The following is an 18,705-nucleotide window of genomic DNA, read 5'->3' on the forward strand; positions in this document are numbered from 1 at the left end:
TTCTGAATTCATTTGTCATGCTGCACAAGAAAAATCAGATTAAAAAATACAAGAAAAATATATCACATTTTAAAAGAATAATTAGTACCAATATGGTACCAAATATTCTCAAAAATTGAGAAAGCACCTTATCATAACCCTTTAATGGGATAATTGTAGTGCTGATATTTAAAATAGAAAAGATAAAGCACAAAAAATACTCTAGACCAATATCATTAACAAGTATCTATTCAAATATTTTCAATAAAGCCCCAGCAAGCAGACTATTGCAATTCATTATGATTAACTGGGACTTACACCAGGGATAGAAGGATGGATAGACAGATGGATAATTAACATTGAGAAAACAAGCATCATAATTTTATATGATTTTAATTATATTAAGACAAAAAGTATTCTAAGCCATTTGGTTTTCTTGATTTATACAGAAAAAGCTTTCAAAAATACAGCACTCATTTTTACTACAAAAAAGTCCATAAAGTATAGGTAAAGAAGGGCCTTCCTTCATAATATAAAAATAATCTCTCTAAAATCAAAAGCAAGAATCATATATAGTAGGGCCAAATTGGAATTAGAATCCTTTATAATATTAGAGGGCTGTTATGAGGATAAATGTAACATATTTTACAAACCCTAATATATATATGAATGATACTTAATATAACAAAAGTTACACTTATACAATACATGCAGGAACAAATCAGGAATACTTCATTTCTCCCACTATCTTAATTTGCTGACAACATGGTAGTTTACTTAGCAAAGGTACTAACTGAGACAAAAGCTTCAGTAAAGCCATAGACTATAAAACAAATTGTAAAACCAACATCATTTTTACATAACAACAATAAATTCCAAGAGATACTAATAAAAAAGTAATTCCATTCCCAGTAACTAAAAAATGCATGAAATATTTGGGGATCAATTTACCAAAAGACATCAAATATTTGTACAAATTCACTTAAAAAGTTTCCATAAAGAAATTAAATAGCTGTAGAAACAATCATTTCTCATGACTAGGCCATACCAATATAATGGAAATAACAATATTACCAAAGTTAATTTACACTTTTGATACTATACCAAATTATACCAAATTATCAAATCTATTGATAGGACTTGATAAATTAACAAAATTAATTCTGAAAAAACAGAAGAACCAGTATGTCATGGGAAATAATGAAAAGAGGTACAAATTAAGAAAGATAGTACTTCCAGATCTCTAAGGGTATTATCAAGACCAGTCATCAAAAATTTTAAATACTGATTAAAAAACAGTTAGATCAATGGAACAGCCTAAATAAGGACAAATGGGTGAGAGGGAAAGGGGGAAATAATTCTACAACACAATGTCTGATAAATCAAGAAACATAAGTTGCATAGATAAAAACACCTGATTTTAAAAAATTTGGGGGGAAACTGAAAAGTAGTCTGATAAAAACTGGGCTTGCTCCATATTCTATAATACATTCTACATGGATATGTGACTTACATATTACATATTCTATGGAAAAAAACATCATATGACTTTCACAGTTATGAGTATTCTTTAAACAAAAGAGATAGAGGCAAATATGATAAAATAAAAAAATTGATAATATAATGCTGAAAAGATTCTGCACAAAATTAACACACTTAGAATAAGATGACAAGTGGTTGAATAGTTTAAAAAAATCTTTGTTTGAAATTGATGAAGACATTACATACAAGGTAAATAAAACATTAATGTATATATAAATGGAAGATCAAAGGCTATTCTTCAACAGAGAAGTGGTCAAATAATATGAACAGTTTTCAAAAAAATAAACTGCAAATTATTAACAACTATATTAAAGAATGCTTCAAATCATTATTATTAAGAGAATCATCATGAGGTAGTAAAACCTGAGGTTTCACCTAATACCCTAAAAATTGGCAAAAATAACAAAAGACAATAGTCTATGTTTGAGGGGTTGAAAAATATTGATATGTTGTTGAATGAAGGAAGTGTGGATCAGTATATTGTTTTTGAAAGCTATTTGGAACTTTTCAAATAAAATGTCTAAAACATCCATATTCTTTGACCCAAAGTTTCCAGTAATAGATCCCAAGGGGGAACAATTTTAACAACATTCCTACCAGGAATACACCAGGATATTTATAGCAGAACTTTAGAAGAAAAGTAGATGTATATCAGTGAAAGAATGGATAAACAAAATGTGATTTGTGAATATAATGGAATATTACTATATTATAAGAAATTATAAATATGATGAATACAAAGAATTAGGAGGAAATCTACATTAATTGATACAGAAGGAAGTAAGCAGAGCCAGGAGAATATCTATGACTACAACAATGTAAACAGAAAGACCCTCCAAAAATATCAAAAATTAAATATTATGAAATTTCTAAGAATAAACATGGTTCCAAAGAATGAGAGATACTCCCACCCAAAACTCAACCTATATTATTAATATGTTCCCATTGGTTTGCACAAAAGAATAAATTAAACCTACTTATTTTGCATTCTAAATATTTGCACTTAAAATTTAATATTTAGCTCTGATGAGTCAGTTTAAACTTTCTCAAACTGGTATACTCTTGCCTTTTTTGCAAAGGAAGGAAGTTCACAAGTTTGATGGACCACATTTAACATATTTTCATACTTTTTTTGGACATTTTGATTAATTTTTTCTGATTTTTTTCTGTCATTTACATTTTGTTTTATTTTTATGTTTTAAATGTTTTAAAATATTATTTGTCAAATGGGATGGCCTGTGGGAGAGATACAATGGGAAGCTTTAATAATGCAAAACATTAAAAAGTTATCAATATATTTTTATTTTTAAAATAACTCTTTTCTTAGGGTATCTTTTAACTCCATCCAATTCTGTTGAGACTAATGAGAATTAGACAATGATTATCCAGTCTACATAGTTTACTTGAATTTGCCCTGTACTGTGGGTTATATATAAAGTATGAACACTATTCTCTGCTTGCTACTAGTCCAACATGTGGAATTTTGAGAACCCAGATTCCAGTTGTTAGTGAGCTCAGAGAAGTTGGGACTTGACTAACATCTTTAGCCTTTATAGCACTTAGCAAATATAGTACCATACATTTCAATGTGTTCCTTTAATATTTATTTACTTACTATACTTAATATGGAAATATAGTATTCATTAAAATTTTCCCTATAATGATTTAACAAAGGGGCATTTAAAGAAAAAACTTTAAAAGCTGGTGTTTATAGTTTTATGTATAAACTTCCAAAATAATGTTAATGGTTTTACACATTAATTAGGTTCTAAAGTTCCCTTTAATCGAATTGTTCAATTTATGAAATAAACAACTTTAGGTAAGAAGAGTCTTTAAAAATGTGCTTACCTAGTCACTGAATTTCTTTCATGTTGTATATTTGAACACATAATTCAATGCTTCATTTTTGTGTTTTATTTCCTCCTTAATACAAATGGTTCCCCTGATAATTCATTCATTGATCCTATCATGGACACCTCATATTTTTGACAGCATTAGTTTACCTAGAAATTTAATAATTGGTACAATCCTGTTTTGCTTTATTTTTTCCTTCACAAATAGCATTTTAAAATAAAAATATAATTGCATTTCAGAAAAGCAATAATAGTCTTGGAAAGAAAATAAAACACAGTGCTGTCAACTTCTGACTTAAAAGATTATTTTTAGAATGTACATGTGATTTACTTATTTTCTTGCTGTTAAATAATCATCCTGGATTGTTTGTTTTGTTTGATTTTTTTAAAACATGTATTTTTAAAAAGCATGCATTTAAATTAAAATATGTGAATTGTCTCATTTTTCCCAGAAACATTAATTCAAACTGACAACTTTAGAAAATCCATGATTCATTTTTTTTCTCTTATTATATTACAAAAGTAATTAGTTGCTAATAGCTATTATCCTATCACATTTTTATTAAAGAACTTAGTTTTCATTATTGATTTTTGTTCTTCATTTGATGTATTCTTTTTTTCTCCATCTGGTAGAAATGATTTTTTAAAAAGTAAAACAAAGCTTATACAAAAAATTACCTTAAATTATGTATATAGAACTTTCTGATAATTTGTCCATGGTATTTTTCTATTGACAGATCACTTGTCTATCATACTTAAGGAGGCGTGTGTGTCACCCTTAAATGTGTGTATATTTGTATATAATAAGGTATGTAGTTCCATTTGTATAATTTTCCAAATGTAAAAAGGAAGAGATTAGTCTTACACTTATGAAAAGAATAAGATTTTCTTACATTCACTTGTTTGGGGTAAATGATTTATATTTTGATAAAACAAATTACTTTTCATCAAATACAGTAGAAAATCATTTATAGCAGAACTTTGGAAGCAAAGTAGATGTATATCAGTTAAATAATGGATAAACAAAATGTGATTTGTAAATACAATGGAATATTACTATGCTATAAAAATTATACTCATTATACATATTATATTATATATATTATCATATGTTATACTCATCTAGAGCCACAGCTGGTGATTTTCCCTCTTCCTTTTATGCTTCATTCTCCCTCCAAAGGGAAGTAAAGAAGTATCCCTAGAGGTTATGATTGTTTTTTTTTTAAATAAACATTGGCATTCTCAAATAAAAAGGGTAATAATCCTTTTATAAAGAGGAAGAAAATGATTAAACAGTATAATTGACAATCAGCCCTGTTTCACAAGGAGACACTAAGTGGTGTAGAAATATTTTTTTAATAAAGAATCTAAATTAAGTCAATATTCATAAGAAAACTTACCCTGGTTGAGTGTCAATTGTTACACAGTGATAGGTAAAAGTGCCAAACATCTGAACTCCTAAAATTCCATATAGAAGTAGAAAGAAAAGTAGGAAAATTGAAACACTCCAAATCTGTTCTCCTGAGCGCCTAGAAAAACAAATATTTAAAAACATAATATAGTAAGCTTGCTTACAAATAAAAGTTCATTAAAAGTTCGTTAAAATTATGGATTGAAACACTTACTTTAAAATATTTGTTATCCTTGTTCTTGGTAGTTCAAATCGGAAATAAATACGGAATGCCCGGATCATAATAAGAGGCCGTGGAATCCTCAACATTCCCCAAGGCGACATCTGATCAACTATGTCAGCAATTTCAAATACCTATAAATACGCAGATGTAGATTCAGATTTCCTCTTTCTTATCATATTTATATTTCCTAGGCTCTAATAATTTTATCATTTTAAAGCTGTTTATATATCATGTAATACAATCCATACCTAATAAGTAGGCAATTAGCCTCTAATGGAAAACAATCAGTGAAGAGAAATTAATTCCCAAAATGTACCATTCCATTTGGGGAGAGAGGATAGTAAAGGAACAATATCAATTATTAGAAAGTTTTGCAGGTTATTTTCTTCAAAAAAATTTAATTGCATATTGCACCCTAAATTTAAATTTAAATGCAATCATTAAAGATAATTAAGAAAGGATCATTTAGTATGGAAACTACCAAAGCTAAAATTCAGTTTTGTGCCAACTGTGTGCACTATGACTTATTTATACAAACAACCATTCATGTAAAGTTATAATTACTTTAGAATAGCAATTTTAAATATGAATAAATATGAGCAATTTATAAAAGACAACTTTTTAATTCCTTATATCCTTACTAAAAATGATGAGAGCAATTTGAATTCTAATTGTTTTGTACCTGTAAAGATATAAATCTAAAACATATGGAAGAAGGTTGGGTGATAAAAACTATATAAGAAAAATGTAAATAGTATAATTTAATCTAAAGGAAAGGATAAAGGGCAGTTTTTATGTTATTTCATACCTTTGTTCCAATGAGAATAGAAGAAGACCATAAATTATATCAGAATAAAATCATTTTAAAAGCAATTGATAGCAATTCTATGATAGTTTGTAATACCATTCCTGAGATACAAGGTTATGTAGCCCTGCTACATAGTCTCAAAGTAATCAGAAGTGTTATTTGGAGTCAGATTTTCCTGGATATTTAATGAGTTAATAAACAAGTATTTCTTAACTGCTTAATATGTACCAAGTAGTGGGATACAAAGAAGAGTAAAAATGTATTCTATTTATTTTCTAATGAAGGCAAGTACAAGAAAAGAACTCTACATACAAAATATATACTGTGTAAATATATAATATTCTCTTATGGAAGGTACTAGCCATAGAAAAGACAAAGGGAAAGGAATCACTTCCATTAGATATACTAGATCTCCTATTCACTATGCCAGGCTGCCTCTCCAATGTACTTTTTAAAATTAAGAAAAATAACTAGTTTAATTGAAGCCAATGTAAATCATTTCTAAATATATTCTGATAAACTAAATTACTACTACTATTCAGAATAAAGCTTTACTTTATGTTCCTTTTACAACTATATGTTACTCTATTTTTCCTTAGAAGGAGCCTGGTAGAGCCAATGCAGTTTGTCCTAATCTGATGTTCATGATTTTTAAAATGAATAAGAATGTATGAACTATTTCCTATCAATTTTCATCATTTAGTGCCCCATAATTCAGTGAAGCTTTCCTTCTTTTATTTGATTTAATCTAATTTTGGTATTGTATGATGAGGCTAGGTGATGAAGAGTAATCTAATATGTGAGAATATATAGATAATTTATATCCAGAATGAAGTTCCTCCTCTCACACATTCTGGCTATTGAATTCTGGGCAAGACCCTTAACTTTTTTTCAGTGCTCCTAAGCAAGTCTTAAAAGAGAAGAAACAGAACAATGACAGATCTACACAAGGTGTTTTTCCTCTAAGAGATAATGATGAATTCACAAGTTTGGACCCAAAAAATGATGGGGGTAAGCCACTTTATCTTGGGACAGATTATAAAAAAATATACAGATGGCATGCTAAAGTAACATACCAATTAAATAATGGTAAAGAGTGGGATAAATTTCTCACATATAATTTTCAAAAGAAAGGTAGTATTTACCAAATGGTATGCAATTAAGTATAATTGTGCATATTTTCAAAAAAGTCCCCTTTTATAGTTCTATTTAGACAATTTAAGAATAGGTAGTGTATATTTCTGAAAATGTGACTCTATAATTTAAAATTATTTAATTACCTGTAACACCAGAGACACCCAAAGGCAAAAGACCATAAATCCATCGAAAACACACCAACGATCTTTCACGTAAGAATTATCCCCCTAAAAAGAAAATTTACATAGCATTATTGTCAATTCATATGAAAATATTGTTGGACTTCTAGAAAGGAAATATTCAAATGTTATATTATTTATTAAAGTAAAGCTAGAGATAATTTTATTATTCATACTCAATAGATATTTAAAGGCTCATTCCTAAGATAGAAAAATGGTAAATTCTGTTACAAGCCCTAAAATGATTACATACATGTTCTTTTCTCCAAAGGATCTTTTCCCTACTAGGTTAAATTTAATATTTGTAGAAAGGAAAAATACATCCATGGCATAAAATATATCCATGGCATATCTTTATATTTAGAGAACTTAACCAAATAGAAAACTTGAAGGTAGCTCATTACTTGGAAGATTCTCCTCCTGATGAGTTGACAGAGTTTGAAGAAGTCAAGTTACCCGAAGGAGCCATTAAAATTGTCCTATCTACCACTCATTTTTTATTTTTTATTACAGATTTTTATTTACAAGATATATGCATGGGTAATTTTTCAGCATTGACCCCAGCAAAATCTACTATTCCAACTATTGCCCTCCTTCTCCCAACCACCTCCCCCAGATGGCAGGTAAACCAATACATGTTAAATATGTTAAAGTATATGTTAATTACAATATGTGTATACATATCCATACAGTTATTTTGCTGCACAACAAGAATTGGACTTTGAAATAATGTAAAATTAACCTGAGAAGGAAATAAAAAAGCAAGTGGACAAAAACAGAGGGATTGGAAATGCTATGTAGTGGTTCACACTTATTTCCCAGAGTTCTTTCACTGGGTGTAGCTGGTTCCATTCATTATTGAACAAATGAACCTGATTTGGTTCATCTCATTTTTGAAGAGAGACACGTCCATCACTCCTTTTTCTAATCATATTTACCAAAGGTTTATCTAATTTGTTGGTTTTTTTTTTCATAAAACCAACTCTTAGTTTTATTATTTCAATAGTTTTTTTTTTTACTATCAATTTTATCAATTTCTCCTTTTAATTTTAGAATTTCAAGTTTAGCATTAGATTGGGGATTTTTAATTTGCTCTTTTTATAGCTTTTTAAGTTGCAAGCCCAATTCATTGATCTTATCTTTCTCTATTTTATTCAAGTAAGCCGCGAAAGATATAAAATTTCCCCTTATTACCGCTTTGGCTGCATCACATAAATTTTGGTATGTTGTCTCATTGTTGTCATTCCCTTGGGTGAAATTATTAATTGTGTCTATGATTTGCTATTTTACCCATTCATTCTTTAGGATGAGATTATTTAGTTTCCAATTACTGTTTGGTATATTTACCCCTAACTTTTTGTTGAATGTAGTTTTTATTGCAGCGTGATCTGAAAAGAATGCACTTACTATTTCTGCCTCTCTGCATTTAATTTTGAGGTTTTTATGTCCTAATATATTGTCAATTTTTGTATAGGTTCCATGAACTGCTGAAAAGTAAGTGTACTCCTTTCTGTAGCCAGTTTTCTCCAAAGATCTATTATACCTAACTTTTCTAATATTCTAGTTCCTCTTTAACTTCTTTCTTATTTGTTTTGTGATTTGATTATCTAATTCTGAGAGTGCAAGGTTGAAATCTCTCACTATTATAGTTTTACTGTCTATTTCTTCTTGCAACTCTCTTAACTTCTTTAGGAAGTTAGATGCTATACCACTTGGTGCATATATGTTTAGTATTGATATTGCTTCATTGTCTATACTACCCTTTAGCAAGATACAGTTTTCTTCTTTACCTCTTTTAATTAAATCTATTTTTGATTTTTCTTGATCTGAAATAAGAATGGTGACCCCTGCTTTTTTTTACTTCACCTGAAGCCTAATATATTCTGATCCAGGCTTTTACCTTTATTCTGTATGTATCATCCTACTTTAAATATGTTTCCTGCCAACAACATATTGTAGGATTCTGGCTTTTGATCCAGTCTGCTATCCACCTCCTCTTTATGGGAGAGTTCATCTCATTTACATTTACTGTTAAAACTACTAATTCTTATTATCCCCAGATTATGCTTTTCTTTTTCTTTCCCCCTTAATCCCCCTCCCCAGTGTTAAACTCATGGACATCACTTGCCTCACACAGCTCTCCCTCTTTAGAATTCCTCCCACCACCTTTACATCCCTTATTCTTTCCCTTATTACTTATACCTTATACCTTTCTTATTACTTATACCTTTTCCTTATTACTCTTTTCCTTTTCCCTTTTCCTTTCCCACTTTTTAATGAGGTGAGAGAAGTTTCTCTGTAAATTAAATATGTCAATTATTTTCTCTTTGAGCCAAATCTGATGAGAGTAAGATTCACACAATGCTCCTCCCCCTCCCTAAATTCCCTCAGATAGGATAGGTTTCCTTTGCCTCTTCGTGGGATGTAATTTCCCTCTTTTATCTCCCCTTTTCCCTTTTTCTGATACTATCCTCTTTCCACTTCTAATTCCAGCTTTTATATTATATCAGTAAAATCAAATTATATACACGCTCTTTATGTATGTCTATAACAAAAATACAGTTCTCCAGAGTTCTTTTACCTTTTTCTACTTCTCTTGAGAAGTATAGTTGGAGGTCAAATTTTTTGTTTAGATCTGGCTTTTTCATTAGAAACAAATGGAATTCACCTGTTTTATTAAATGTACATCTTCTTCCCTGAAAGAAAATGCTCAGCTTAGCTGGGTAGTTGGCTGCATCCCAAGTTCTTTTGCCTTTCCAAATATCAGAATTCAGGCCCTTTGATCCTTTTATGTGAAAGCAGCTAGATGCTGAGTGAGCCTTATTGTGGCTCCTCGATATTTGAATTGTTTTGTTCTGGCTACTTGTAATATTTTTTCTTTAGACTGACAGTTCTGAAATTTAGCCACAATATTTCTTGGAGATTTTATTTTAGGGTCTCTTTCAGAAGGTGTTCAATGAATTCTTTCAAAGCCATTTTACCTTCTGATTCTATTATATCTGGGTAGTTCTCTTTGGTGATTTCCTATAAAATAGTGTCTAGGCTCTTTTTTTCATTATAATTTTCAGGAAGTCCAGTAATCCTCAAAATTATCTCTCCTACAAATATTTTTGAGGTCTGTTATTTTCCCAAGTAGCTATTTAACATTTTTTCTATTTTTTTTTTTTTTTTTGGTTTTGCTTGACTGATTCTTGATGTCTCAATGAATCATTCATTTCTATGTGTTCAGTTCTGATTTTTAATGAGTTATTTTCATTAGCTTTTTTTTACTTCTTTTTGTATATGTCCAATTGAGTTTTTAAATGAGTTGTTTTGCTCTATGGATTTTTTTTTTCCATTTCACTTTTTTTTTTACTGTTATTTTCTTTTTCCAATTCACAAATCCTGCTTTCCTGGGAGTTCTTTATCATTTCCAATTCACAAATGCTATTTCTCTGGGAGTTCTTTACCTTTTCCAGTTCACATTTCAGGAAGTTGTTTTCTTTTTCCACTTTATCAAAGTTTTTTTTTTGTGAGTTAAATGCCTTCTCCATACTCTCTTGCAGATCTTCTCTTTTCTTTCCCCATTTTTTTTCTACCTCTCTTTTAAAATCTTTTATAGTTTTTTTTTCTAGGAGAGCCTTGTGTGATGGGGACTAGGTTACATCCTCCTTTGGGGTTTTGTCTGGAGACTGTCTGCTATTAGACTCCTCAGGGTTGAAAACCTATTCTCTGTCTGTATAGAAGCTATCAATAGTTAGAGTTCATTTGGCTTTTTTACTCATTGTTTTAAAAGACCTTAGGGTCTGCCTTCAGGGCTAGGAGGTTACCAGCTTCCTCTACAGAACAGGGATAGATTGATGGACAGTAGCCATTCTGCAAACAAGCTGCAAAGAGTAGCCAAGGTGCAGAAGTGCCCTGGGAAGAGCCCCACAGCGAAAGTGTCACTGTTCTGGGAAGCAAGACCTGCTGCTGAAGTTCTACTGCCCTGAGCAGAGCCCTCCATGCTGTGCAGAAGTGTGGCTGCCTTGGGCAAAAGCCCCATGCTGCAGAATATGGCTGCACAGCTGTACTGTGGTCAATGCTGAGTCACTTCCGGTACTGAGTAGGTGTAGCCAGGTCTTGTTAAGCTCGGGAGTTTGGGGGTACACTCTACATTTGGCATTTGTTTAAACTCTCTGCACTGCTTTGCAACCAAAGCAGAGCAGACAACCTGTGGTAGAGTCCTCCCTGCAAATTCTCCACCCAAGGAGAATGCACTCACCCCTGGTCTGCTCAGTGTGCTATTCTCTGTGTTCTGCCTCCCTTCCTGCACTGACCTCCTCCCATTGAACAGGACAAACCTTTTCTGGTAATCTTCCAGATTATCTTCCACTGGTAATTTGTTGTACTCCCAATATTTGTGGATTTTACTAGTTAAGCACTATTTCTGAGGCTGAATTTGGTAATTAGTAGTGAGGGCAGAAGGGGAGCTTAGAATGACACATGTGTCCTCTCTATCATCTTGGCTTTGCAAAAAACCCAAAAACCCCTCCCCCATCTACCACTCTTTTTTTTTTTTTTTTTTTTAAATAGTTTTTATTTACCAGATATATGCATGGGTAATTTTACAACATTGACAATTGCCAAATCTTTTGTTCCAATTTTTCCCCTCCTAACTGCCCCCCCCCAAATGGCAGGTTGACTAATATATGTTAAATATGTTAAAGTATAAATTAAATACAATATATGTATACATGTCCAAACAGTTGTTTTGCTGTACAAAAAGAATCCGACTTTGAAATAGTGTACAATTAGCCTGTGAAGGAAATAAAAAATGCAGGTGGACAAAAATAGATGGATTGGAAATTCTATATTCCATCTATCACTCTTAAGAAGGACATTAACTAGAATCCCAGATTTCACAGAACAGAGGTAAATGTTTGACAAAATAAGGAAGTATATATATTTTTGTGATGAAGGATAACATTATAAAGCTTAGACTATTTTCACTAATTTTGCTTAAGCTAAGAAGGTAGAAAACAAAGAGATTTACTTAGAATCCATTTATTGAAAAATGAGTCAACTTTAATGAAGATCAATGAAGAATATTGGGTCAAGTATTTTATGTAGTACTTAATCCAATTTGGAACATGTTTATATAATGTGGGTTTTCTGAAAAAAAATCCTTCTTTGCAATTATTCAAGATAAACACCTTCATATGCTGAAATACAAGCATCTTTTCTTGCCTCACATTGTCTCATGTGAGGTTTATATTTTATGAAACAATACAAAATCCTGGAGTTTTTCAGATATTGCATTTCTTCTCCTTGTGAATCAAAAAAAAAAAAAAAAAGGAGCACAGTAACCTCTAGAATCTTTCCAAAGTCTTCTCCTAGGTCATTTTTAAGATCCATGTTTACTTGATATTCTTTAAAAGAGATTCAATGTTCTTCAACAAAATAAACTATTAAAACCCATGTTTAGTAAAAATCCATTTGTTTCTCTGCTAAATTACAAAAGTTTCTCTTTCAGCTGTCATAGCTATGTTTCCCTTTTGTATTTGAGTATTTTTAAATGATTTTAAAATGATAAATTTTCACTTTTTCCTGCTTTCTCTTTGTGTCATCTGTCTGTCTGTCTCTCTCTCTTTTTCCCTATGTACCCCCTCTGTGTGTTTGCTTCTTTGTGCTTCTGTCTCTGTCTCTCTGACTCTGTTTCTCTCTGTCTTTCTCTCTACCTCACATTTTTTCTCTCTCTTTATCTTTTTTCCCACCACCCATAATATGTCTATTGGGTAGTTGCATTGTCAACAACACAGGTGACAGTTAAGAAATTGGGAGAAAGGTTTAAAAGAATTTGATGTTTGTACATTCTTGGGTAATTTCTAAAATTTGGGAAAAGCAAAAGTTGGCAAGATTATAGGGGTCAGATGCATTAGCTATGAATGACAGGTAATGCTATGCCCAGAGGTGGAAAAGGAAAGAATATGCCTAAAAGAGACAGAATGTACTTGTCTGACAGTCAGACTGCTTTTATATATAAAGTAGGAAGTGAACAAAAAATTATTATATTTTTGAGGTTGGTTTCACAATCTGATCATTAAAAGAGATTTTTAAAAGGCATGCTGGATGTTGAAAAGGAAATAAATAAAAATCATCAGGAAATTTCCAATAATAAAAGAAATATTTTTCCAGATTTTGTATTATCTAGGCCCAGACTGAAGGTGAATATCATCACTGAAGAAATATCAAATCTACTGAAGTTCACTTAGCAAATTTAATATCTATGCTAATTTCACACTCTTGTTCCTTACCTTTATTAATAGGGTAAAAAAGTCTATACTAAAACAATTTTTGGTGTACTCAGCAGCCAAAGTAGGTATTTGTCTACAAAAGAATATACCCAATTAATATGCTCTCTTCATATCTAATCTTTTGACTTACAAAATCCTCTTTGTAAGATTCAACTAATAATGTTTTATAATACATGTTTGCTATACATTCATTTTATAAAGTAGTGTCTATTCTATGTCCATGTTCTACCAACAGTTTTATTTTAATGCTTCATTGCAGAGTAAAAGTGACCTATAGTTGTCAAAGACAAGACCAATAAAGGTCAGTCTCTGACAGGTACCAAGATGAAATGGCTTTTAATACAAACCCAATGACAAATAATGTCTGCTGTCTGTCAGTCAGCCTAGCTAAATATGGAAAAGACCATCACCAGAACATTGCTCAGGAGATGATGAGTTTGTGGGGGCAGGAGTGAGTTTGTTCTGTTGACTTTTTTGTTAGTGACAATTGATGAAAAGAAACATATAAAGATTTTTAAATGGCCCTCTTGTGAAGTACTGTATTACTTCTACAGTAAAGAGCCATGGAAAAGTAGACAGAAGAACCTACAAGAAATATTAATGGCAGCACTTTTTGTGATATCAAAAAGAAAAAAAAATATGGAATCAAAGCAGTTCATCATTTGGGTAATGAACTAATCCTGGTGTGTTAATGAGATAGAATATTATTCTTCAATTAAAAAGAAAATCAGGAATATAAAGAATTCAGAGAAATTTGGGAAAACTTATGAATTGATATGAAATAAAATAAGCAGAAACCAGAAAATTTATATATTATATTATATTTATATGGGGAGGAAAAAGAAAACATAAAAAAAGAGTCAAAACTTAACGCACTCCAATCTTGGCTTCATTAGACAGGCAATAAAACATATCTTCCCTCTCCCAGGAGTGAAAAATTATACTATATACATACAAAATGTGACATACTTTGTCAGATTTAGAAAAAAGACAGATTTGTTCTGCTTAATTGTGTTTCTTTCTACAAAGGAGAGTTCTCTTGGAAGAGCTAGGCACTATTTAGAAGTAATGGTGATGTACAAAATAATCAGTAAACCATTTTTTAAAGGAAAAAATTCACTGTATGTTTAGAATTACAAAATCCTTAAAATATTAGTAAACATGAACTGAAATCTGGTTTATACTTTGTCACTGGACAATAGCATTGAGAAAGTAAATAATCTCCATAGTGACATTCATATCATATTTCCTAGAAATGAACTGAAATGAGTTTAAAGGCTGGGATAATGATCAGGCATGTGCTATAGACTTTCCTTTTAATTGAGAGACAAGATGTGAATGAAACAACACTAATCTAGGTTAGAATCAGAGTTTCTTTAGACTATCAAAATTTAAGATTAAATTAGAAAGCCAGTTATTCAGGGGGTTTAGCCAGATATTATATTAATGCATCCATCTGAATATGTCATTCACTCGTTACATTAATTGACAATCTAACTTGAATCTTCTTTCCTAGTTACTATATTTTTGGTACTTTGAATGTTTATTTAATAAAAATAAAAATGTGCAAATTTTTACTAATTTTCTTTGCTCTTCACACAATCATTGGTTTAGACGAAATGGTATTTTTGGGTCTTTTGTTGGTGTTGGTAGTATTTTTTTCCATGTCCACTATGTTCAATCGCCTATCTTTTTTACTCCACATAGCTTCTTTCTCTTCACCTTTGTCTCAGAAAAGTTTAGCCCAAATAAAGGCTGATTATAAGTTTGTTTGTTTTTTCTGACATTATTGTTCTATAAAAAATGATCAGCAAGATTATTTTAGAGATGCTGGGAAAGACTTAGATGAACTGATGCTAAGTGAAATGAGCAAAGCAGGAAATCATTGTACACAGTAACAAGATTATACAATGATCAATTCTGAGGGATGTGGCTCCTTTCAACAATGAGATGATTCAGACCAGTTTCAATGATTTTGTGATGAAGAGAACCATCGACACCAAGAGAGAAGACTATGGGAAGTGAGTATGGATTACAACAGAGTATTTTCACTCCTTTTGTTGTTGTTTGCTTGCAATTTATTTTTTCTCATTTGTTAATTTTTTATTTTTCTTGTGCAGCAAGATAATTGTATAAACATATATGCATATATTGGATTTAACATATACTTGCTATCTAGGGGAGGGGATAGAGGGAAGAGAGAAATTAGAACACAAGGCTTTGCAAGGGTCAATGTTGAAAAATTATCTATGCATATATTTTGAAAATAAGTTTTTCCTGATGTCCTGACTGCTAGTAACTTGTATCCCCACTTCAAGCCCTCCAAAAAAAAAAACACAAACAAAAAAACCTTGTATGTTTGTTGCATATTCATATATTACATGCTGTTTCGCTGAGACTATATAATTTCTTGAATGGCATAGATAATTTCATTTTTGTCTTTGACTCTCCAATACTTAGTATTGTACATGGCACATGATGTTGTTGTTGTTTGGTTATTTTCAGTTATATTAAACTCTTGGTAAATATGACAGAGTTGCTTGCCATTTCCTTCTATACCTCCTTTTTAGATGAAAAAACTGAGGCAAACAGGGTAAGTGACTTGCCCAGGGTCACACAGCTAATAAATATCTGAGGCCAGATTTGAACTCAGGAAGAGAAGTCTTCCTAATTACAAACCTAACATTCTATTCATTGAGCCAACAAAGAGATAATTAGGGAAACTTGTTGTTTCTGTTCAGCCATGTCCAGGTCATCATGACCCTATTTGGAGAAATTGGAATGATTTGTTGGGTACTCTGTCCACTGTGCCACACTAGGTAGCCCAATAGTTACATGGTAAATAAATGCTAGCTGATTAATGTCCTCTTGAATTCTCCCTACTTTATCAAAGTGGTGTATAAACTTCGAATATTATTTTCTGATAGAAGGACTCTTGTCTATGTGGGTATGCAATATAGGGCCTTTTCTTGCCCCTATGTAAGAAGAGTTATAATGAAGACTATTCTTTCCCCTAGAAAAGAGGTTTTAAAACTTTTGGCCTGCAGATATGATTATAACACTCTCATATTAAAATGTAATTGGACAATGTTTAAAAGAATAAATAAAAATACAACAGAGTTAATGTTAATTTGTGGTTTCCTGAGTCATATGATGCTCCCTGTTTATATTTGAATTTAACAGTGCTCCCTTCGAATGCTTCCCTAGATCTGAAGCTATGGTTTGTTAGTAGCACAATTACTTTGAGGAGAGGTGTCTAGGACCTACTACATCATTGCCTTTCCTGCTATCTACAATTCATGACAAAAGGTAAAAGTTTAGAGGTTGTAGTTCATTTATAAGGGAAGCCCATATTATATTAATGACTAGCAGATAGGAAGAAAGAAGACAGACAATTGTAACCTTTCTGGTAGGTCATGCTATACAGGGCCAATGTGAGGAAGATGTAAACTTTTTAGGTCTACTAGTTTTCTAAATGATCTACTACTATGGAGATGGTAGTATTTGGGACTTAAAAAATCCATACCTGTGATCTCTACCATTGTATAACTTTTCCTCACTAACATAAATCAATAAATGGTTGGCTACTTTTTTTGTAGTTTGAATGTTTATTTAATAAAAATTAAAATGTGCAATTTTTTACTCATTTTCTTTGCTCCTCAGTCTAGCATATGAATTGTTGATCTTAGCTAACTTAGCTGATCTTTCAACAATGTTTTTCTAATTCTTATAGAAAACATTATGAGCAACATCAGGAGCACTTTTAGCTTTTTAACATTGTGCACCAAAAACTTGGTGTTTGGTCTTCTTATTGCTTCTATAACCAATATTGGGCACCAACATCTGGTCCTCAAATTGTCTTTGCATTCTTATTGTTAATGCCTCTTAATTTATGTCATTTTCCCTTGATCTTGACATATCTAACAGATTTTGGATTATCTTTTTGATCTTCTTGAGAGTTCTCAGGTACATTCATACTTGATTTTTCTGTGATTCTATAACTAATAATTATTAAGGCAAGACTTAAGCACAATTCATCCTAACTCAAAGGTCAACCATCTGTCCATTAAACTATGTTATGGAAATTGCATGAGAAAAAAAAAGTGAGATATTGTTGACCTACTCAGTGGCTTCTAAAATGAATACTGGTAGCCAACTATCTCCTTTTAAACCACTGTACCTATTAAAAAATATGATGCAATTTAGGCTGTGCAATTTCCATAATTCATATAAAGCATTATATTCTAGGTAGACATCCAAAGTGAAGGGATTTCTACAGTATCCTAAAGAAAATATAAAGTCAGTAAACAGAGGAATGAAGCTAAGAAGGATTGGAAATTCTCAAAATGAAGGTTCTGGGAGAAAGCATCCCATCAGGAGCAGAGTCTATTTCCAATGTGAGAAGCAGTCCAGAAGTAAAGCTTAAGTTATCCAGGACTACCTCCAAAAAAAAAATGCTAATCAGTGGAAAAGGCCTGAGAAGTGGATCATATCTTCAAGGGAAGTAGAGTGTATAGTGTATAGTATAGTGTAGAAGCAGAAAAGTAGAAACCGTAGTCTGAACCTTATTTAAGCACAAGTGAATAACTGGGATTAACTACATCATCAACAAGAATTTAAGAGCCTAGTATGTGCAAGGTAATTAAGAATTTAAAAGTGATGTGTTATTTGCATTGAAGTATTTTAAGAGACAAAGATGAAGAGGAAACAGATTCCAGGTAGGGAGGACAATCAGTAAAAAGGCACAGAGATGGAATGGAGTGCTGTGTAAGGAACAGCATTCTTAGAGACTAGATAGATAGGTAAGACTAGTTTGTGAGGGGCTTTAAAAGCTAATCTGAAAAATCCCTGTTTTACTCTGCAGACAAGGAGCCAATCTGCACTTTAGGAAAATCACTTTGGCAGCAATATATATTGACAAAAGTGAAGTGGGAAAACATTGAAACAGAGAGATAAATTAATTAAAAGGTCATTATCATAATCTAGGCAAGATGTGATGAGAGTTTCAATTAAAGAGAGAGATTTTTTTAAGTAGAGACAATGGATCAACTTCTAGATATTTAGGAGACTTAGAAAAGCAAAATTTGTCCATTGATTAGAAATGGATAGTAAGAGATATTAGGAAATTAAAGATAATAAAAATAATAATGATCTAAAACTATGGACCAGGAAGACTGGGGAAATGGTGTAGTCTGAAGAGAGAAGAATAAGTTTGGAGTAACATCTGTAAGAAATGAAACAGGAATTCAATTAGAGAAAAATAAAAAAAGAATAAAAGGATCCCTTTGCAGCAATGAG

The 18,705-nt window shown here is 31.4% G+C and overlaps 1 protein-coding gene across 6 annotated transcripts in view; it reads right to left on the minus strand.

The window, feature by feature from the left end:
• NALCN (sodium leak channel, non-selective) overlaps window positions 1–18,705 on the minus strand; it is a 518,736-nt gene that overhangs the window by 443,849 nt on the left and 56,182 nt on the right. For all 6 annotated transcript variants that reach the window (XM_074299465.1, XM_074299463.1, XM_074299460.1 and 3 more), the window contains 3 exons: window positions 7,097–7,180; window positions 5,000–5,139; window positions 4,775–4,903 (listed from right to left, as the gene is read on the minus strand). In XM_074299465.1, coding sequence (XP_074155566.1) covers window positions 4,775–4,903; window positions 5,000–5,139; window positions 7,097–7,180 — 353 coding nt within the window. The remainder of the gene's footprint in view (window positions 1–4,774; window positions 4,904–4,999; window positions 5,140–7,096; window positions 7,181–18,705) is intronic.

The sequence above is a fragment of the Sminthopsis crassicaudata genome, chromosome 3 (genome assembly GCF_048593235.1).
Source record: "Sminthopsis crassicaudata isolate SCR6 chromosome 3, ASM4859323v1, whole genome shotgun sequence".
NCBI lineage: Eukaryota > Metazoa > Chordata > Mammalia > Dasyuromorphia > Dasyuridae > Sminthopsis > Sminthopsis crassicaudata.